The sequence below is a fragment of the Lipotes vexillifer genome, unplaced genomic scaffold, assembly GCF_000442215.2.
Source record: "Lipotes vexillifer unplaced genomic scaffold, Lipotes_vexillifer_v1.1 scaffold1370, whole genome shotgun sequence".
Taxonomy (NCBI): Eukaryota; Metazoa; Chordata; class Mammalia; order Artiodactyla; family Lipotidae; genus Lipotes; species Lipotes vexillifer.
The window spans coordinates 111902-136328 of NW_006781776.1; the positions used below are offsets into that span (position 1 = coordinate 111902).

Genomic DNA, 24427 nt, shown 5'->3' on the forward strand with positions numbered 1-24427 from the left:
TTATTTTTAAAAATCAAACTATTATTAAAAAATGTTAGAGGGCTTCCTTGGTGGCGCAGTGGTTGAGAGTCCGCCTGCCGATGCAGGGGACACGGGTTCGTGCCCCGGTCCGGGAAGATCCCACATGCCGCGGAGCGGCTGGACCCGTGAGCCATGGCTGCTGAGCCTGCGCGTCCGGAGCCTGTGCTCCGCAACGGGAGAGGCCACAACAGTGAGAGGCCCGCATACCGCAAAAAAAAACAAAAACAAAAACAAAAAAGTTAGAAAAAGGAAATTTCTGGAAATAAACAGATTTTTAAAAAGTTTTTCCTGAATGCTATAATTATATCAGCTAGGTATTTATCTCTCTGAACAAGACCTAAAAATCATAAGCAGGCAGCATATAAGGGGCAATTACAGTTTTGAGAACTTCAGAAAAGATTCATCTATTAAAAAAAATTCACTTTCTATGAAGAATGTAAATTAACTTGTCAGAAAATCAGAAACTACACACTAAATTCATTTGAGTTTGACCATCAGTAAGTGAGTGCCCCCAAAACACTATTGGCAACAATAAATTATTGCTGAAAGATATTTGATGATGGTATTTATCTTAACATAATCATATACTGTGCAAACACTAAAAACTGTTAGATGTATAGCTGTTTAATAAAATTCAATTCTCTTCTCTTTCATTCCATAAAGCTCTTTGAATGTGGTGTAAAAATTTTTACAGTCTCAGCTTTGGCTTTGAAAATTAGGCCCTATTTGGAAATAAAAACAAAAAACCCAAATGGGACCTAATCAAACTCAAAAGCTTTTGCATGGCAAAGGAAGCCATAAACAAAATGAAAAGACAACCCATAGAATGGGAGAAAATATTTGCAAATGATGCAACTGACAAAGGATTAATCTCCAAAATTTACAAACAGCTTATGCAGCTCAATATCAAAAAAACAAACAACCCAATCAAAAAATGGGCAGAAGACCTAAACAGACGTTTCTCCAAAGAAGACATACAGGTGGCCAAGAGGCACATGAAAAAATGCTCAACATCGCAAATTATTAGAGAAATTCTAATCAAAACTACAATGAGATATCACCTCACACCAGTCAGAATGGCCATCATCAAAAAGGTTACAAACAATAAAAGCTAGAGAGGGTGTAGAGAAAACGCAACCCTCCTACCCTGTTGGTGGGAATGTAAATTGATGCAGCCATTATGGAGAACAGTATGGAGGTTCCTTAAGAAACTAAAAATAGAGCTACCATATGATCCAGCAATCCCACTCCTGGGCATATATCCAGAGAAAAATATGGTTTGAGAGGATGCATGCACCCCAATGTTCATTGCAGCACTGTTTACAATAGTCAAGACATGGAAGCAACCTAAATGTCCATCAACAGATGAATGAGTAAATAAGATGTGGTATGTATATACAATGGAATATTACTCAGCCATTAAAAACAATACAATAATGTCATTTGCAGCAACATGGATGGACCTGGAGATTATCATCTAAATAAGTCAGACAGAGAAAGACAAATATAATATGATATCGCTTATATGCAGAATCTAAAAAAAATGATACAAACTTATTTACAAAACAGAAACAGACTCACAGACTTAGAGAACAAACTTATGGTTACTGGGGGGAAGGATGGGGGAGAGGGACAGACTGGGAGTTTGGGACTGATATGTACACACTGATATATTTAACACAGATAACCAAGAAGGACCTACTGTATAGCAGCAGTCCCCAACCTATCTGGCACCAGGGACTGGTTTTGTGGAAGACAGTTTTTCCACGGACTGGGCTGGGGTAGGGGATGGTTTTGGGATGATTCAAGCGCATTGATTTATTATGGTTTCTGTGCAGTCAAACCTTTCTGCTAATGATAATCTGTATTTGCAGCCGCTCCCCAGCACTCGCATCACTGTCTCAGCTCCACCTCAGATCATCAGGCATTAGATTCTCATAAGGAGCACACAGCCTAGATCCCTCGCATGCATAGTTCACAGTAGGGTTTGCACTCCTATGAGAAACTGCTCGTCTGACAGGAGGTGGAGATTAGGCGGTAATGCGAGTGATGGACAGTGGCTGTAAATACAGATGAAGCTTCACTGGGTCACCTGCTGCTCACCTCCTGCGGTGTGGCCCAGTTCCTAACAGGCCATGGACCAATACTGGGGGTTGGGGACCCCTGCTGTATAGCACAGGGAACTCTGCTCAATAAACCTAAATGGGAAAAGAATTTGAAAAAGGATACATGTATATGTATAATTGAATCACTTTGCTGTACACCTGAAACTAACATAACATCGTTAATCAACTCTACTGCAATATAAAATAAAATTTCTTTTAAAGTATTGAAATGAAAAAAAAAGAAAAAAAGACGAAAACTAGGCCCTATTTAAAAACTTAGAGAGTGGAGGGGAAGATGGCAGAAGAGTAAGACGCGGAGATCACCTTCCTCCCCACAGATACATCAGAAATACATTCTACACGTGGAACAACTCCTACAGAACACCTACTGAACGCTGGCAGGAGACCTCAGACCTCCCAAAAGGCAAGAAAGTCCCCACGTACCAGGGTAGGGTGAAAGAAAAAAGAATAAACAGAGACAAAAGGATAGGGACGGGACCTGCACCAGTGGCAGGGAGCTGTGAAGGAGGAAAGGTTTCCACACACTAGGAAGACCCTTTGCGGGCGGAGACTGCGGATGGCAGAGGGGGGAAGCTTTGGAGCCGCGGAGGAGAGCACAGCAACAGGGGTGCGGAGGGCAAAGCGGGGAGATTCCCGCACAGAGGATCGGTGCCGACCGGCACTCACCAGCCCGAGAGGCTTGTCTGCTCCCCCACCTGTGCGGGCAGGGCTGGGAGCTGATGCTCGGGCTTCGTTGGAGTGCAGGGAGAAGACTGGGGTTGGCGGCGTGAACACACCCTGCAGGGGGTTAGTGCACCACGGCTAGCCGGGAGGGAGTCCGGAGAAAAGTCTGGACTGCCGAAGAGGCAAGAGACTTTTTCTTCCCTCTTTGTTTCCTGGTGTGTGCGGAGGGGGGATTAAAAGCGCTGCTTAAAGGAGCTCCAAAGACGGGCTCACCCGCGGCTAAAAGCGTGGACCCCAAAGACGGGTATGAGACGCTAAGGCTGCTGCTGCCGCCACCAAGAATCCTGTGTGTGAGCACAGGTCACTATCCACACCCTGCTTCCGGGGAGCCTGTGCAGCCCGCCAATGCCAGGGTCCCGGGATCCAGGGACAACTTCTGCGGGAGAACGCACAGCGTGCCTCAGGCTGGTGCAATGTCATGCTGGCCTCTGCTGCCGCAGGCTCGCCCCGCACTCCGTGCCCCTCCCTGCCCCCGGCCTGAGTGAGCCAGAGCCCCCGAAGCAGCTTCTCCTTTAACCCCGTCCTGTCTGAGCGGAAGAACAGACGCCCTCTGGCGAACTACACACAGAGGCGGGGCCAAATCCAAAGCTGAGCCCCTGGGAGCTGTGAGAACAAAGAAGAAAAAGGGAAATCTCTCCCAGCAGCCTCAGAAGGAGCAGATTAAAGCTCCACAATCAATTTGATGTACCCTGCATCTGTGGAATACATGAATAGATAACGAATCATCCCAAATTGAGGAGGTGGACTTTGAGAGCAAGATTTATGATTTTTTCCCCTTTTCCTCTTTTTGTGAGTGTGTATGTGTATGCTTCTGTGTGAGATGTTTTTGACTGTATAGCTTTGTTTCCACCATTTGTCCTAGGGTTCTATCCTTCCTTTTAAAAAAAAATTTTTTTTTCTTAATAATTTTTTATTTTAATAACTTTATTTTATTTTACTTTATCTTCTTTCTTTCTTTCCTTCCTTCCCTCCTTTAGATGACAAATCACCCAAATTGAGGAGGTAGACTTTGAGAGCAAGATTTACGATTTTTTTCCCCTTTTCCTCTTTTTGTGAGTGTGTATGTGTATGCTTCTGTGTGAGATTTTGTCTGTATAACTTTGCTTCCACCATTTGTCCTAGGGTTCTATCTGTCCGTTTAAAAAAATTTTTTTTCTTAATAATTATTTTTTATTTTAATAACATTATTATGTTATCTTTATTTTATTTTACTTTATCTTCTTTCTTTTTTTCTTCCTTCCCTCCCTCCTTCCTTCCTTCCTCCCTCCCTCCTTTCCTTCTTTCTTTCTTTCTTTCTTCTACGAATTCTTTCTTTCTACTCTTTCTCCCTTTTATTCTGAGGCATGTGGATGAAAGGCTCTTGGTGCTGTAGGCAGGAGTCAGTGCTGTGCCTCTGAGGTGGGAGAGCCAACTTCAGGACACTGGTCCACAAGAGACCTCCTAGCTCCACATAATATCAAACGGGTAAAGTCTCCCAGAGATCTCCATCTCAACACCAGCATCCAGCTACACTCAACGACCAGCAAGCTACAGTGCTGGACACCCTATGCCAAACAACTAGCAAGACAGGAACACAACCCCACCCATTAGCAGAGAGGCTGCCTAAAATCATAATAACTCCACAGACACCCCAAAAGACACCACCAGACGTGGACCAGCCCACCAGAAAGACAAGATCCAGCCTCATCCACCAGAACACAGGCACTAGTCCCCTCCACCAGGAAGCCTACACAACCCACTGAGCCAAATTTATCCACTGGGGACAGACACCAAAAACAGGAACTATGAACCTGCAGCCTGCAAAAAGGAGACCCCAAACACAGTAAGTTAAGCAAAATGAGAAGACAGAAAAACACACAGCAGATGAAGGAGTAAGATAAAAACCTACCAGACCTAACAAATGCAGAGGAAATAGGCAGTCTACCTGAAAAAGAATTCAGAATAATGATAGTAAATATGATGCAAAATCTTGGAAATAGAATGGACAAAATGCAAGAAACATTTAACAAGGACCTAGAAGAACTAAAGATGAAACAAACAATGATGTACAACACAATAAATGAAATTAAAAATACTCTAGATGGGATCAATAGCAGAATAACTGAGGCAGAAGAACGGATAAGTGACCTGGAAGATAAAATAGTGGAAATAACTACTGCATAGCAGAATAAAGAAAAGAGAATGAAAAGAACTAAGGACAGTCTCAGAGACCTCTGGGACAACATTAAATGCGCCAACATTTGAATTACAGGGGTTCCAGAAGAAGAAGAGAAAAAGAAAGGGACTGACAAAATATTTGAAGAGATTATAGTTGAAAACTTCCCTAATATGGGAAAGGAAACAGTTAATCAAGTCCAGGAAGCACAGAGTCCCATACAGGATAAATCCAAGGAGAAATACGCCAAGACACATATTAAACAAACTGTCAAAAATTAAATACAAAGAAAACATATTAAAAGCAGCAAGGGAAAAACAACAAATAACACACAAGGTAATCCCCATAAGGTTAACAGCTGATCTTTCAGCAGAAACTCTGCAAGCCAGAAGGGACTGGCAGGACATATTTAAAGTGATGAAGGAGAAAAACCTGCAACCAAGATTACTCTACCCAGCAAGGATCTCATTCAGATTTGATGGAGAAATTCAAACCTTTACAGACAAGCAAAAGGTGAGAGAGTTCAGCACCACGAAACCAGCTTTACAACAAATGCTAAAGGAACTTCTCTAGGCAAGAAACACAAGAGAAGGAAAAGACCTATAATAACGAACCCAAAACAATTAAGAAAATGGGAACAGGAACATACATACTGATAATTACCTTAAATGTAAACGGATTAAATGCTCCCACCAAAAGACACAGATGGGCTGAATGGATACAAAAACAACACCCATATATATGCTGTCTACAAGAGACCCACTTCAGACCTAGAGACACATACAGACTGAAAGTAAGGAGATGGAAAAAGATATTCCATGCAAATGGAAACCAAAAGAAAGCTGGAGTAGCAATTCTCATATCAGACAAAATAGACTTTAAATAAAGATTATTACAAGAGACAAAGAAGGACACTACATAATCATCAAGGAACAATCCAAGAAGAAGATATAACAATTGTAAATACTTATGCACCCAACATAGGAACACCTCAATACACATAAGGCAAACAACAGCCATAAAACGGGAAATCGACAGTAACACAATCATAGTAGGGGACTTTAACACCCCACTTTCACCAATGGACAGATCACCCAAAATGAAAATCAATAAGGAAACACAAGCTTTAAATGATACATTAAACAAGATGGACTTAATTGATATTTATAGGACGTTCCATCCAAAAACAACAGAATACGCTTTCTTCTGCTCATGGAACATTCTCCAGGTTAGACCATATCTTAGGTCACAAATCAAGGACTGGTAAATTTATGAAAATTGAAATGGTATCAAGTATCTTTTCTGACCACAACGCAATGAGACTAGATATCAATTACAGGAAAAGATCTGTAAAAAATACAAACACATGGAGGCTAAACAATACACTACTTAATAACGAAGTGATCACTGAAGAAATCAAAGAGGAAATCAAAAAATACCTAGAAACAAATGACAATGGAGACACAATGACCTAAAACCTATGGGATGCAGCAACAGCAGATCTAAGAGGGAAGATTATAGCAATACAATCCTACCTTAAAAAACAGGACACATCTCGAATAAACAACATAACCTTGCACCTCAAGCAATTAGAGAAAGAAGAACAAAAAAACCCCAAAGTTAGCACCGGGGGTGCTGTAGGTGGGCGGGCAGTAGGACTGGGAGGTGGGCAGGCTGTCTCCCGGCTTGATGGAGTCAGCCCGCTGGCTGCAGCTGGCCGAGATGGAGGGGGCAGAGTCCAAACAAATTGAAGGAGAAAAACCATATGATCATCTCAATAGATGCAGAGAAAGCTTTTGACAAAATTCAACACCCATTTATGATAAAAACCCTGCAGAAAGTAGGTGTAGAGGGAACTTTCCTCAATATAATAAAGGCCGTATATGACAAGCCCACAGCCAACATCATCCTCAATGGCGAAAAACTGAAAGCATTTCCACTAAGGTCAGGAACAAGACAAGGTTGCCCACTCTCACCACTCTTATTCAACATAGTTTTGGAAGTTTTAGCCACAGCAATCAGAGAAGAAAAGGAAATAAAAGGAATCCAAATCGGAAAAGAAGAAGTAAAGCTGTCACTGTTTGCAGATGACATGATACTATACATAGAGAATCCTAAAGATGCTACCAGAAAACTACTAGAGCTAATCAATGAATTTGGTAAAGTAGCAGGATACAAAATTAATGCACAGAAATCTCTGGCATTCCTATATACTAATGATGAAAAATCTGAAAGTGAAATCAAGAAAACACTCCCATTTACCATTGCAACAAAAAGAATAAAATATCTAGGAATAAACCTACCTAAGGAGACAAAAGACCTGTATGCAGAAAATTATAAGACACTGATGAAAGAAATTAAAGATGATACAAACAGATGGAGAGATATACCATGTTCTTGGATTGGAAGAATCAACATTGTGAAAATGACTCTACTTCCCAAAGCAATCTATAGATTCAATGCAATCCCTATCAAACTACCACTGGCATTTTTCACAGAACTAGAACAAAAAATTTCACAATTTGTATGGAAACACAAAAGACCCCGAATAGCCAAAGCAATCTTGAGAACAAAAAATGGAGCTGGAGGAATCAGGCTGCCTGACTTCAGACTATACTACAAAGCTACAGTAATCAAGACAGTATGGTACTGGCACAAAAACAGAAAGATAGATCAATGGAATAGGATAGAAAGCCCAGAGATAAACCCATGCACATATGGTCACCTTATCTTTGATAAAGGTGGCAGGAATATACAGTGGAGAAAGGACAGCCTCTTCAATAAGTGGTGCTGGGAAAACTGGACAGGTACATGTAAAAGTATGAGATTAGATCACTCCCTAACACCATACACAAAAATAAGCTCAAAATGGATTAAAGACCTAAATGTAAGGAGCTAGAAACTATCAAACTCTTAGAGGAAAACACAGGCAGAACACTCTGTGACATAAATCACAGCAAGATCCTTTTTGACCCACCTCCTAGAGAAATGGAAAAAAACAAAAATAAACAAATGGGACCTAATGAAACTTAAAAGCTTTTGCACAGCAAGGGAAACCATAAAGAAGACCAAAAGACAATCCTCAGAATGGGAGGAAATATTTGCAAATGAAGCAACTGACAAAGGATTAATTTCCAAAATTTACAAGCAGCTCATGCAGCTCAATAAGAAAAAAACAAACAACCCAATCCAAAAATGGGCAGAAGACCTAAATAGACATTTCTCTAAAGAAGGTATACAGACTGCCAACAAACACATGAAAGAATGCTCAACATCGTTAATCATTAGAGAAATGCAAATCAAAACTACAATGAGATATCATCTCACACCAGTCAGAATGGCCATCATCAAAAAATCTAGAAACAATAAATGCTGGAGAGGGTGTGGAGAAAGGGGAACACTCCTGCACTGCTGGTGGGAATGTGAATTGGTACAGCCACTATGGAGAACAGTATGGAGGTTCCTTAAAAAACTACAAATAGAACTACCATATGACCCAGCAATCCCACTACTGGGCATATAACCTGAGAAAACCATAATTCAAAAAGAGTCATGTACCAAAATGTTCAAGGCAGCTCTATTTACAATAGCCTGGAGATGGAAACAACCTGAGTGTCCATCTTCAGATGAATGGATAAAGAAGGTGTGGCACATAAATACAATGGAATATTACTCTACCATAAAAAGAAACAAAATTGAGCTATTTGTAATGAGGTGGATAGACCTAGAGTCTGTCATACAGAGTGAAGTCAGAAAGAGAAAGACAAATACCGTATGCTAACACATATATATGGAATTTAAGAAAAAAAAATGTCATGAAGAACCTACGGGTAAGACAGGAATAAAGACACAGACCTACTAGAGAATGGACTTGAGGATATGGGGAGGGGGAAGGGTAAGCTGTGACAAAGCGAGAGAGAGGCATGGACATATATACACTACCAAACGTAAGGTAGATAGCTAGTGGGAAGCAGCCGCATAGCACAGGGAGATCAGCTCGGTGCTTTGTGACCGCCTGGAGGGGTGGGATAGGGAGGGTGGGAGGGAGGGAGACGCAAGAGGGAAGAGATATGGGAACATATGTATATATATAACTAAGAAAAAAAAAATCCTTAGAAAGAGAAAAATGCTTGCTTAAACAATTATGAGTCAGTCAACCATGAAAGTTTACTGGCCAAATCCATTACTCCTTCTAGTGGGTATTTTATCCTTTATCACTTGTCTGTACATGTGCTACAGAGCTTGTCGAATAGTGTTTTATGCAGATAATCAATCACCTGTACACCTGACCAATTCACCAACAAATGGAAGCTTCAGATATTCTTGAGAAACCACAAAAAGCTGTTTAAAGTCTTGTATCTTGTTTGGACATTGTTTTCTGATCCCTAATGACTGTAGCTAACACCCTCCTGAAAAGCAATCTTGAAATTATTGTGAAAGTAGATTAAATCTTGGGGACAATAACATAAGTGTTATTAGGTTAGGTTCTAATACGTTAGAAAAACAAATGTGGACAGTTTTCTCCTCTAGTGTAAAATACCTCCTCAGCAGAGAAAATTGAAGACTGAATAAAGGTGTTTTACTGATTAGTAACTCACAGAAGGTTAAAATGTTAAGCCACCTTAATTTTAGAAAATTTGCTAATTATCATACGTATAAAACATTTTATCCTAAGGGCAATTAACATATATTGAAGCAACACAGAATGAAAATTGATTACCTAATCAAGTAGCAACAGAAGAGTAAACTAAGGATGAAGACAAAGATAGCAGTGCCAAAAACCACAATATATATGTTGAGTGGCAGGTTCTGGAATCCAATATTAGGCATCCTGAAGTTGTAATGTGGGAAATCCGAGCTCATGGATGAACTGTGGGGAAAGAAAAGAATGGGAAAAAATTAGGTTATAAAGACTAAAAACCAAGATAGCATTATCTTTGTGCATGTACAGAGGCAAATTTTTCCTTAAGGCTTGAAACAAATATGATAGACAGGGTTAATATCCTTGTCATTAATTCATTAATCATGCCAAAAATATTTATTCAGTACTTATTATGTACCTGGCACTACTCCAGAAGCTTGAGATCCTACCTAAAAAGCTTTACAAAAAGGTATTCACAGAGAGGTACTGGCATTATTTCACTGAAATAATGCCAATAATCAATAAACATCAATATATAAAAATGTTCAACGTCAAAGAAGTAAAAAGGAAAAAAAAATGTTAAGATTTTAAAAACTCTTTAACCTTTAAAGTAATAATATTTATAATGGTAAAATATTGGCAATAACTTAGATGTCTCACAAGGAGATAATGATTAAATAATTATATAGAGTCATATGTTACAATATTATTTGGTCATGAAAACCTGTTTTCAATAAATTTTAAATTTTAATAAAGATATATGGGAAAATTAAGCAGGATATAAATTGTATACAAAATATGATCCCGATTTTGCAAAGGGTTGGAAAAAAGGTGGATTATATATGGAAATATATGTGTACATATAGGTGTGTGTGTGTGTGTGTGTGTGTGTGTGTGTGTGTGTGTGTATGTGTGTGTGTAGCAGAAAAAAGCCTGAAAGCCAACATATCAAAATGTTAAAAATGACTTGTGGTTTACTAGCCATTTTGATTTTCTTCTTCTTCTTCTTCTTCTTTTTTTTTTAAAACACTTTATTAAATCAGACTGGGCAAATTCCCTGGCGGTCCAGTGGTTAAGACTCTATGCTTCCATTGCTGGGGACAGGGGTTCAATACCTAGTCAGGGAACTGACATCTTGCAAGCTGCATGGCACGGCCAAAAAAAAAAAAAGAAAATCAGGCCTTGTTCTAAGCATTTTACTGGCTTTATTTTATTTAATTCTTACATAAAATTTCTATAGGTACCATAACATCTCCCCCATTTTATAGATAAGGAAACCACAAGAGTTTTGGTCACATAGCCATGACTGACCAAGTATGTATGGGAGTCAAGGCCTCTCCAACTCCAAAGCCAATGCCCTTGGCTCATATGCTCTAGTCTTTATAATAAAAAAACAGCAAATATTGTTTAAACACTAAAAAGGGGACTATTTTTGTTGATTAGATTGCTACTACATACTGATCACTACACAGTTAAAATTCCATGAATGGAGGTTGCCCTGTTCTTTAGGTGATGAGCTATAGTGATAAAGTGGCTCATCACACCTTCATGCTTGAACTTTCCTTGTCATTTTGATTCATTACAAAATAAAGAGCAACTGCCAGTCTTGATTATCAAGACCACATAATGGTAACTGGATTACAACTATGACTACTGCCAAAATCAAAACAAAACTAAACTCCTCCAAACAAAATGCTTCTACTTTTATTTATACAAGGTACATTACAAATGTGTTTGCAGATCTTTTGTGTCCTTGTTGGTTCCTGGAAGAGTATATTTATATTATAGACAACATTGAGATACTGACTGGTTGTATCTGAAGGCTCAGTGTTATTATTACTTTAATCTCCAACTTCTAATAACTTATACCAGGAACTGTAAAGACCTACTTCATCCCATGGAAACGCCTAAGGAATTCCAAGCATAAATAATGGATAATATTTAGTTTTGAACATTCAACCATTTTCTGCAAGTGCTTTTATTCGAATATATAATTTCCTTTTTCTTACACTCAGATCTTCTTGGAAGAGAAGGAAGGAGTTAAGCAGTACTTTACTAAATATACCTAGCACATATATTGTACAGCTATAAGAAAGTTACAGCTGCCAAAACATAACTCTTCCATACTGCTGACAGGGCTTCACTTAATGACTCTTCCTACAGTCAAGACTTAGATGACTATCCTTCAGTCCTTTAGAAATATCCCTCACCAGACAAATTTGGCTTGGTAAATAAGGAAATAAGAGATTAAATATACATCCTGGGAGGGCTAATAGAGAAGAAATAGGCAAACAGATGGAAACTTTTATGGTGGAAAAAGGGACTGGTTTGCAGTCAGCAACTTTCTGTGTTGTTCCCAGGATGTCACTAGCTAGATGTCAGTACTTGGTCCATCTGTCCCATTATCAATGGGACAATGCTTATCCTATCTTCAAGGGATTCCTGGAAGGATAAAATGAGATGACAGATACTTAAGTGTCTGAAAACTCTAAGAGGGCAAAATACTAAGGCTATAATGTGTGTGTGTGTGTGTGCATTTGGCGAGGGGTTGGGGAGAGGGATGACATTAAAAAAATTAGTAGATAACATAAAAGATGCCCTAGCAAAGATCAAGTCTCTGTAGAGGATTCTACCAAACCAAATGCTCCTTCCTCAGGAGCTCCTCTGCACACACTGCTAAGCTTTGTGTCAAGTGACCTGCCAACCTGGCCACCAGAGGCAGGAAACCTATCCTGGCCAAAGGCAACTATCAATATAGGCCAGCTGGGAGTGAGCCAGTGGTGTGAGAATGCTACACTGTAGGGGTCCTTGTACTGGGTGGCACCACCAACAAACTCTGGGGGGATTCTGAACAGAGACACAGACATGGAGTATTAGAGGTAGCACTGTCATCAGAAGGAAGAGACATCTGCCTTAGTGCTCCTGGGGTCTGACTGCTGACAACTTTCCTGTGAGTCCACCCTTCTTGTTAGGGCCTTACAACCCATTACCAGAAGAATGGGAGTTGGCAGGGGATATGCTGATGCAGAACACATTTTAGGAATTTCCCCCCTTTCTTTTGGTAAATGGAATTGCTTAGCTACAACTGATATGTTGTCCCAACAGTCTAAGTAGGTGATGTATTATTCCAAGATATTAATCCTTGTCTAGTGATATATTAATTTTATAATATTTTCATTATAATATCTTTTCAGCATGAGTATGAATAATCTTTTAAAGTAAGACAACCTTTAAAAAGAAAGCTACTATTCAACATCATCATAATGAGCATTCTTTGCTATTTAGGTATTACAAATGTAAAAGTTGGGGCTTCCCTGGTGGCGCAGTGGTTGAGAGTCCGCCTGCCGATGCAGGGGACACGGGTTCATGCCCTGGTCCGGGAAGATCCCACATGTTGCGGAGCGGCTGGGCCCGTGAGCCATGGCCGCTGAGCCTGCGCGTCCGGAGCCTGTGCTCCGCAACGGGAGAGGCCACAATAGTGAGAGGCCTGCATAGCGCAAAAACAAAAATAAATAAATAAAAGTTATTTAGTAATTGCTCTTTGTGGGAATGAAGAGAAGAAATAGAACATACAGTGCACTGTTGGATCTTACTTGGCATTTCTGACTTCATTCACATGAAAATCATTTTCCCCTTTATGTAATTCCATAGTTCCTGAAATTGCTAATCTCAGCCTAAATCTCAAACTAATCAGTTTACTTTTTAAAAAAAGAAAGAAAAAGGGCTTCCCTGGTGGCTCAGTGGTTGAGAGTCCGCCTGCCGATGCAGGGGACACGGGTTCGTGCCCTGGTCCGGGAAGATCCCACGTGCCGCGGAGCGGCTAGGCCCGTGAGCCATGGCCGCTGAGCCTGCACGTCCGGAGCCTGTGCTCCGCAATGGGAGAGGCCACAACAGTGAGAGGCCCGCGTACCGCAAAAAAAAAAAAAAAAAAAGAAAAGAAATAGACAAATATCTGAGTTGTTTTTTTTTTTTTTTTTTAATCAGCAATGGGATTTTTCACCAAGATACAAAAGGGACAGAGATTTGGCCCCACAGAGACCAGAGCTTCACACAGTACACCACAGTTAGATGGGCTGCAGCAGTGTTTCTTTTTTTTGTTTTAAATAAATTTATTTATTTTAATTTATTTGTTTATTTTTTTGGCTGCATTGGGCCTTCGTTGCTGCGTGCGGGCTTTCTCTAGTTCCAGCAAGCAAGGGCTGCTCTTTGTTGTGGTGTGTGGGCTTCTCCTTGCAGTGGCTTCTCTTGTTGCAGAGCACAGGCTTTAGGCACGCGGGCTTCAGTAGTTGTGGCACGCAGGCTCAGTAGCTGTGGCTCGCGGGCTCTAGAATACAGGCTCAGTAGTTGTGGCACACAGGCTTAGTTGCTCTGCGGCATGTGGGATCTTCCCGGACCAGGGATCGAAACTGTGTCCCCTGCATTGGCAGGCGGATCCTTAACCATGCAGCAGTGTTTCTTGAAGTGTGTTTGGTGGCCTCATTCTTCTTAGACCAGTTCCTGCTCCCTGGACAATACATCAGCACCTTCCCAGTAGTTAGTATTCTACTTTTGCTTCAAAAATGCTCAGTAAAAGAGAGACCAGTAATTACACTGCTGTGTTTTATAATTTGTGGTTCATAAACCATTAAAAACCATATATTTCTTATTAATACAAGTCATCCAAGAAAAACTTTCTAAGAAAAAATTATCTTAGACTTTGTTAATCTTTTTAAAAAAACTGAGACATAAATTTACGTTAAAAATGCACCCATGTGTATAGGTCAAAGAGTTTGGACAAATGAATATACACTTGTTACCACCATCCTAATCAAGATACAGAACATTTCTTTATCCCCAGAGAATTCCCTGTACTCCTTTGCAGTTAATCACCACTCCTAACCACTGATCTGATTTCCATCATTACAGATTAATCTTCCTTGTTCTAGAATTTCATATTCAAATGGAATCACACAGTATATACTCTTTTGTGTTTAGCTTTTAGTCTCTCAGTAGGTGAGAGACTCTTAAACAGCTATATAAATTCACGTTATATTCCTAGCTTGTCCTAGTTATTCTATTATCTACAGCTGGTGTCTCCTAAAGATCATTAACTTCATCTTTGAATATATCAGTTTTATGGTTAATTTTTGGATACTTCTTTCTACACAAAATTCCTGGTTATCCTATTCAGGTGTTGTTATTGTTTTCATGGAAGAACATTTCACCATGTCCTGGGTGTTCCTTTCCATTTTTAAGTCTTTCTTCAGTGGAACACTTTCTACCTATTATTTTTTTAAAGCCTTCAGCAGAGGAAACGTGTAGCTTGATTCACTCACCATATTTTGCCCCAGTCAAAATCTAAGGGAAAGCAGGAACTCCAAGGTGCTCAAGACTGGAGTGGTGGGACTTCCCTGGTGGCTCAGTGGTTAAGAATCCGCCTGCCAATGCAGGGCACACAGGTTCGAGCCCTGGTCCGGGAAGATCCCACATGCCGCAGAGCAACTAAGCTCATGTACCACAACTACTGAGCCTGCGCTCTAGAGCCTGCGAGCCACAACTACTGAGCCCATGTGCCACAACTACTGAAGCCTGTGCACCTAGAGCCCGTGCTCTGCCACAAGAGAAGCCAGCACAATGAGAAGCCTGTGCACCGCAACGAAGAGCAGCCCCCACTTACCGCAAAACTAGAGAAAGCCTGCGCGCAGCAACGAAGACTCAACACAGCCAAAAATAAAAAACAAATTTATATATATATAAAACACAGACTGGAGTGGTGAAGCCCCTTTTATAGTGAGGCATCTGCTGATATGTGCCAGTCCTCTTGGGCCAAGGAAACACAAGTCCAAGCTCGCAGCCTAGCCCAGGTGGGTTCCTACATTAAGCCAGGAGGGAAGATAAAGCAAGTGGATACACACAGCCTCTTTCATTCACACCATTGTTCCTTTTTTATTTTCACCTTTTACTTTCATATAAACAGGGAAAAACCCCTCTGAGTCTATTGTCCTATACATCTGTTCATAGGAAACATGTATAACTAACATACACATAACATGATCAATACCTGGAACCTATTTAAACATTCTCATTCATTTATCTGGCTTCTTTTATTTCATTCCCTATTAAAATTTTTTTCTTCTCTTCAAGTATATTCTGTGAATTCTCAACTTATCCTCCATTTTTGTATCTTTAGCATTATTTCCCTCTTTCTTAGAGCTTTATGCTTTATTTTGTTACTTCATCCAACTTCTCTGGAATACTTTTCAGATCTCTTAAAACGTGACTTCTGCTCTTACATTATCTATGTGATGCTGCCTGCAAATGCTCACAGCATGTATATTACTGTCTCTTTTTTCATCTGCAATCTTCTATGTTCCTCTTTTAAGTTGATGTGTTTACTCTAGGAGGGAGGCAGTCCATACAGAACACACCAAGAAGAGGCCTGACAGGGCAAATTCATCTCCCTTCCTGGTTAGCATCATCTACTGGAAGAGGCTGTTGGCCACATTACATCAAGCACACCACTGTGCACTTCAGTCTAATTCAACAAGGCACTGGGTGCCAGGTCTGTAGTAAAGAAAGAAACAAGAAAAATGTGTTCAGAGAAGGGGAGAAGTCTCACATGACATGCTCACTTCAGAATTCTGGCTAGGTTTGGAATTTTCCCAGAAAAAAGGAGAAAATTCTTTTTTTTCCTTTTCCACTTCTATCTTCTGTATAAGTACATATATATATAAATGTATACACATATATACTTTTTCATATTCTTTTCCATTATGGTTTATTATAGGATATTAAATATAGTTCCCTGTGTTATACAGTAGGACCTTGTTGATTATCTATTTTATATATAGTAGTTTTTATCTGCTAGTTCCAAACTCCTAATTTATCCCTCCCTCACCCCCTTTCTCCTTGGGTAACCATAAGTTTGTTTTCTATGTCTATGAGTCTGTTGTTTTGTAAATAAATTCATTTGTATCATATTTTAGATTCCATATATAAGTAACATCATATGGTATTTGTCTTCCTCTTTCTGGCTTACTTCACTTAGTACGATAATGTCTAGGACCATGCACATTGCTGAAAATGGCATTATTTCACTCCTTTTTTATGGCTGAGTAGTATTCCACTGTATATATGTACCACATCTTCTTTATCCATTCCTCTGTTAATGGACATTTAGGTTGGTTCCATGTCTTGGCTATTGTAAATAGTGCTGCAATGAACATTGGGGTGCATGTAACTTTTTGAATTAGAGTTTCCTCCAGATATATGCTCAGGAATGGGATTGCTGGATCATACAGTAGTTCTATTTTTAGTTTTTTGAGGACCCTCTCATAGTTCCTGCACCAATTTACATTCTGGCCAACAGTGTAGGAGGGTTCTCTTTTCTCCACAACCTCTCCAGCTTTTGTTATTTGTAGACTTTTGATTTTTTAAAAAAATATTTATTTTTGGCTGCATTGGGTCTTAGTTGCAGCACATGGGCTCTTTTGTTGTGGCATGCGGGCTTTTCATTGTGGCACATGAGCTTCTTTCTAGTTGGGCTGTGCGGGCTCTAGAGAGCGTGGGCTCTGTAGTTGTGGCATGTGGACTCAGTTGCCCTGTGGCATGTGGGATCTTAGCTCCCCAACCAGGGATCAAACCCAAGTCCCTTGCATTGGAAGGTGGATTCTTAACCACTGGACCACCAGGGAAGTCCCTGTAGACTTTTTAATGATGGCTATTCTGACTGCTGAGAGGAGATACCTCACTGTACTTTTGATTTGTATTTCTCTAATAATTAGTGATGCTGAACATCTTTTCACGTACTTGTGGGCCATCTGTATGTCTTCTTTGGAGAAATGTCTGTTTAGGTCTTCTGCCCATTTTTTGATTGGGTTGTTTGTGTTTCTGATATTGAGTTGCATGAACTGTGTATATTTTGGAACTTAAGCCCTTGTCGGTTGTATAGTTTGTAAGTATTTTCTCCCATTCCGTTAGGTTGTCTTTTCATTTATGGTTTCCTTTGCTGTGCAAAAGCTTATAAGTTTGATTAGGTCCCATTTGTTTATTTTTGCTTTTATTTCTATTGCCTTGGGAGTCTGACCTAAGAAAACATGCAGGGCCTTTCTTCAAGGTTCACCTATAGTAAAAATAGGCTGCTGTGGCTTGCTCTATGTTAGATCCAGGAACTTAACAACCGTTTCAAAATTATATGTATATAGAGGGATGCACTCTGGGTTTCTAAAAGCAAAGTTGGGAAACATACAGTTAGAACTGGGCACATTAATGGGAATTCTCTGGTGGTTTGGTGGTTAGGACTCAGCTCTTTCACTGCTGTGGGCCCAGGTTCAATCCCTAGTCGGGGAACTAAGATCCCACAAGCCACACAGTGAGGCCAAAAAACAAAAAAAGAACTGCGCACATTAACAAATTTGGGAACTTTCTAATGTCCAGCTTATTTTAAAAAGTTTTACCCTTAGTTCTATTAAAAAAGAAAAAAAGATTTATCAAATCAAAACCTCTTCTTATGAGAGACCTTCAAGATGGCAGAGGAGTAAGACGTGGAGATCACCTTCCTTTCCACAAATACATCAGAAATACATCTACATGTGGAACAACTCCTACAGAACACCTACTGAATGCTGGCAGAAGACATGACTTCCTCAAAGGCAAGAAACTCCCCACATACTTGGGTAGGGCAAAGGAAAAAAGAAAAAACAGAGACAAAAGAATAGGGAGAGGACCTGCACCTCTGGGAGGGAGCTGTGAAGGAGGAAAAGTTTCCACACACTAGGAAGCTCCTTCACTGGCGGAGACAGGGGATGGCAGGGGAAGGCTTTGGAGCCACGGAGGAGAGCACAGCAATAGCGGTGCGGAGGGCAAAGCGGAGAGATTTCCGCACAGAGGATCGGTGCCTCCCAGCACTCACCACCCTGAGAGGCTTGTCTGCTCACCTGCCGGGATGGGTGGGGGCTGGGAGCTGAGGCTTGGGCTTCAGAGGTCGGATCCCAGGGAGAGGACTGGAGTTGGCTGCGTGAACACAGCCTGAAGGGGGCTAGTGCGCCACAGCTAGCCGGGAGGGAGTCCAGGAAAAAGTCTGGAACTGCCTAAGAGGCAAGAGACCATTCTTTCGGGGTGCACAAGGAGAGGGGATTCAGAGCACCACCTAAACGAGCTCCAGAGACGGGTGCAAGCTGCGGCTATCAGAGCGGACACCAGAGATGGGCATGAAACGCTAAGGCTGCTGCTGCAGCCACCAAGAAGCCTGTGTGCAAGCACAGGTCACTATCCACACCTCCCCTCCCAGGAGCCTGTGCAGCCCGCCACTGCCAGGGTTCCGTGATCCAGGGACAACTTCCCCAGGAGAACACACAGCACGGCTCAGGCTGTTGCAACGTCATGCCAGCCTCTGCCACCGCAGGTTCACCCCGCATTCCATACCCATCCCACCCTCTGGCCTGAGTAAGCCAGAGCCCCCTAATCAGCTGCTACTTTAACCCCATCCTGTAACAGGTGACCTACATGCAGAGGCAGGGCCAGATCCAAAGCTGAACCCCAGGAGATGTGTGAACAAAGAAGAGAAAGGGAAATCTCTCTCAGCAGCCTCAGGAGTAGTGGATTAAATCTCCACAATCAACTTGATGTACCGTGCATCTCTGGAATACTTGAATAGACAACGAATCATCCCCAAATTGAGGCAGTGGATTTTGGGAGCAACTGTAGACTTGGGGTTTGCCTTCTGTATCTAATCTGTTTCTGGATTTATGTTTATCTTAGTTTAGTATTTAGACTTTATTATCATTGGTAGATTTGTTAATTGATTTGGTTGCTCTCTTCCATTTTTTTAAACATATACAGATATATATATATATATATATAATGTTTTCCTTTTTCTCTTTTTGTGAGTGTGTATGTATATGCTTCTTTGTGTGATTTTGTCTGTATAGCTTTGCTTTTATCATTTGTCCTAGGGTTCTGTCTGTCTGTTTTTTTCTTTTTTTGTAGAGTTTTTAGCACTTGTTATCATTGGTAGATTTGTTTTTCAGTTTGGTTGCTCTCTTCTTTTTTTTTCTTTTTTATTACTTTTTAATTTTTTTAAATTATTTTTTTAATTTTAATAATGTTATTTTATTATTACTTTTCTTTCTTTCTTTCTTCCTTTCTTTCCTTCCTTCCTTCCTTCCTTCCCTCTCTCTCTTTCTCCGTCCCTCCCTCCCTTCCTCCCTCCTTCTCTCTCTGTCTCTCTCTTTCTTTCTTTCTTTTTCTCCATTATTTCTGAGCTGTGTAGCTGACAGGGTCTTGGTGCTCCAGCCAGGTGTCATGCTTGTGCCTCTGAGTTGGGAGAACCAAGTTCAGGACATTGGTTTAACAGAGACCTCACAGCTCCGTGTAATATCAAATGGCAAGAGCTCCCCCAGAGATCTCCATCTCAACGCTAAGACCCAGCTCCACTCAATGACCAGCAAGCTACAGTGATGGACACCCTATGCCAAACAACTAGCAAGACAGGAACACAACCCCACCTATTAGCAGAGAGGCTGCCTAAAATCATAATAAGGTCACAGACACCCCAAAACACACCACCAGACGCAGTCCTTCCCACCAGAAAGACAAGATCCAGCCTCATCCACCAGAACACAGGCACCAGTCTCCTCCACCAGAAAGCCTACACAACCCACTGAAACAACCTAAGCCACTGGGGGCAGACACCTAAAACAACGGGAACTAAGAACATGCACGCTGCGAAAAGGAGACCCCAAACACAGTAAGGTAAGCAAAATGAGAAGACAGAGAAACACACAGCAGTGGAAGGAGCAAGGTAAAAACCCACCAGACCAAACAAATGAAAAGAAAGTAGGCAGTCTACCTGAAAAAGAATTCAGAGTAATGATAGTAAAGATGATACAAAATCTTGGAAATAGAATGGAGAAAACACAAGAAATGATTAACAAGGACCTAGAGGAACTAAAGAGCAAATAGACAATGATGAACAACCTAATAAATGAAATTAAAAATTTTGTAGAAGGAATCAATAGCAAAATACCTGAGGCAGAAGAACGGATAAGTGACCTGGAAGATAAAATAGTGGAAATAACTACTGCAGAGCAGAATAAAGAAAAAAGAATGAAAAGAATTGAGGATAGTCTTAGAGACCTCTGGGACAACATTAAACACACCAACATTCTAATTATAGGGGTCCCAGAAGAAGAAGAAAAGAAGAAAGGGACTGAGAAAATATTTGAAGAGATTATAGTTGAAAACTTCCCTAATATGGGAAAGGAAATAGTTAATCAAGTCCAGGAAGTGCAGAGAGTCCCATACAGGATAAATCCAAGGAGAAACATGCCATGACACATATTAATCGAACTATCAAAAATTAAATACAAAGAAAAAAATACTAAAAGCAGCAAAAGAAAAGCAACAAATAACATACAAGGGAATCCCCAAAAGGTTAACAGCTGATCTTGCAGCAGAAATTCTGCAAGCCAGAAGGGAGTGGCAGGACATATTTAAAGTGATGAAAGGGAAAACCCTACAACCAAGATTACTCTACCCAGCAAGGATCTCATTCAGATTTGACAGAGAAATTAAAAACTTTATAGACAAGCAAAAGCTAAGAAAATTCAGCACCACCAAGCCAGCTTTAAAACAAATGCTAAAGGAACTTCTTTAGGCAGGAAACTCAAGAAAAGGAAAAGACCTACAATAACAAACCCAAAACAATTAAAATGGTAATAGGAACATACATATCGATAACTACCTTAAATGTAAATGGATTAAATGCTCCAACCAAAAGACACAGACTGGCTGAATGGATACAAAAATAAGACCCGTATATATGCTGTCTACAAGAGACCCACTTCAGACCTAGGGACACATACACACTGAAAGTGAGGGGATGGAAAAAGATATTCCATGCAAATGGAAATCAAAAGAAAGCTGGAGTAGCAATTCTCATATCAGACAAAATAGACTTTAAAATAAAGACTATTACAAGAGACAAAGAAGGACACTACATAATGATTAAGGGATCGATCCAGGAAGAAGATATAACAATTGTAAATATTTATGCACCCAACACAGGAGCACCTCAATACATAAGGCAAATGCTAACAGCCATAAAAGGGGAAATCGACAGTAACACAATCATAGTAGGGGACTTTAACACCCCACTTTCACCAATGGACAGATCATCCAAAATGAAAATAAATAAGGAAACACAAGCTTTAAATGATACATTAAACAAGATGGACTTAATTGATATTTATAGGACACTCCATCCAAAAACAACAGAATACACATTTTTCTCAAGTGCTCATGGAACATTCTCCAGGATAGATCATATCTTGGGTCACAAATCAAGCCTTGGTAAATTTAAGAAAATTGAAATTGTATCAAGTATCTTTTCCGACCACACACTACTAAATAACCAAGAGCTCACTGAAGAAATCAAAGAGGAAATAAAAAAATACCTAGAAACAAATGACAATGAAAATACGACGACTCAAAACCTATGGGATGCAGCAAAAGCAGTTGTAAGAGGGAAGTTTATAGCAATACAATCCTACCTCAAGAAACAAGAAACATCTCAAATAAACAACCTAATCTTACACCTAAAGCAATTAGAGAATGAAGAAGAAAAAACCCCTAAAGTTAGCAGAAGGAAAGAAATCATAAAGATCAGATCAAAAATAAATTAAAAGGAAATGAAGGAAACAACAGCAAAGATCAATAAAACTAAAAGCTGGTTCTTTGCAAAGATAAACAAAATTCGTAAACCATTAGCCACACTCACCAAGAAAAAAAAGGAGAAGACTCTAATAGAATTAGAAATGAAAAAGGAGAAGTAACAACTGACACTGCAGAAATACAAATGATAAGGAGAGATTACTGCAAGCAACTATATGCCAATAAAATGGACAACCTGGAAGAAATTGACAAATTCTTAGAAAAGCACAACCTTCCAAGACTGAACCAGGAAGAAATAGAAAATATAAACAGACCAATCACAAGCACTGAAATTGAGACTGTGATTAAAAATCTTCCAACAAACAAAAGCCCAGGACCAGATGGCTTCACAGATGAATTCTAACAAACAGTTAGAAAAGAGCTAACACCTATCCTTCTCAAACTCTTCCAAAATATAGCAGAGGGAGGAACACTCCCAAACTCGTTCTACGATATCACCATCACCCTGATACCAAAACCAGACAAAGATACTACAAAAAAAGAAAATTACAGACCAATATCTCTGATGAATATAGATGCAAAAATCCTCAACAAAATACTAGCAAACAGAATCCAAAAACACATTAAAAGGATCATACACCATGATCAAGTGGGATTTATCCCAGGATGCAAGGATTCTTTAATATACGCAAATCAATCAATGTGATAAACCATATTAACAAATTGAATAAAAACCATATGATCATCTCAATAGATGCAGAAAAAGCTTTCAACAAAATTCAACACCCATTTATGATAAAAACCCTGCAGAAAGTAGGCATAGAGGGAACTTACCTGAACATAATAAAGGCCATATGACAAACCCACAGCCAACATCATTCTCAATGGTGAAAAACTGAAACTATTTCCTCTAAGATCAGGAACAAGACAAGGTTGTCCACTCTCACCACTATTATTCAACATAGTTTTAGAAGTTTTAGCCATGGCAATCAGAGAAGAAAAAGAAATAAAAAGAATACAAATTGGAAAAGAATTAAAGCTGTCACTGTTTGCAGATGACATGATAGTAGACATAGAGAATCCTAAAGATGCTACCAGAAAACTACAAGAGCTAATCAATGAATATGGTAAAGTAGCAGGATACAAAATTATGCACAGAAATCTCTTGCATTCCTATACACTAATGATGAAAAATCTGAAAGTGAAATTAAGGAAACACTCCCATTTATGATTGCAACAAAAAGAATAAAATACCTAGGAATAAACCTAACTAAGGAGACAAAAGACCTGTATTCAGAAAACTATAAGACACTGATGAAAGAAATTAAAGATGATGCAGATTGAGAGATATACCATGTTCTTGGACTGGAAGAATCAACATTGTGAAAATGACTATACTACCCAAAGCAATCTACAGATTCAAGGCAATCCCTATCCAACTAACCACCAATGGCATTTTTCACAGAACTAGAACAAAAAATTTCAATTTGTATGAAAACACAAAAGACCCTGAATAGCCAAAGCAATCTTGAGAAAGAAAAATGGAGCTGGAGGAATCAGGCTCCCAGACTTCAGACTATACTACAAAGCTACAGTAATCAAGACAGTATGGTGCTAGCACAAAAACAGAAATATAGGTCAATGGAACAGGATAGAAAGCCCAGAGATAAACCCATGCACATATGGTTAGCTTATTTTTGATAAAGGAGGCAAGAACATACAATGGAGAAAAGACCGCTTCTTCAATAAGTGGTGCTGTGAAAATTGGACACCTATATGTAAAAGAATGAAATTAGAACACTCCCTAACACCATACACAAAAAAAACTCAGAATGGATTAAAGACCTAAATGTAAGGCCAGAAACTATCAAACTCTTCGAGGAGAACACAGGAGGCAGAACACTCTATGACATAAATCACAGCAAGATCCTTTCTGACGCACGTCCTAGAGAAATGAAAATAAAAACAAAAATAAACAGGGGCTTCCCTGGTGGCGCAGTGGTTGAGAGTCCGCCTGCCGATGCAGGGGACACAGGTTCGTGCCCCGGTCCAGGAAGATCCCACATGCCGCGGAGCGGCTGGGCCTGTGAGCCATGGCCGCTGAGCCTG

The 24427-nt window shown here is 40.0% G+C and overlaps 1 protein-coding gene across 1 annotated transcript in view; it reads right to left on the bottom strand.

Annotated features, from left to right (window-relative positions):
- The window catches only part of RNF24 (ring finger protein 24), a 43409-nt gene extending 33520 nt beyond the window's left edge, over positions 1-9889 (bottom strand). Inside the window, exon 1 of the mRNA XM_007454836.1 lies at positions 9746-9889. Coding sequence (XP_007454898.1) covers positions 9746-9888 — 143 coding nt within the window. The 5' untranslated portion in view covers position 9889. The remainder of the gene's footprint in view (positions 1-9745) is intronic.
- Between the last annotated feature and the right edge of the window lie 14538 nt (positions 9890-24427).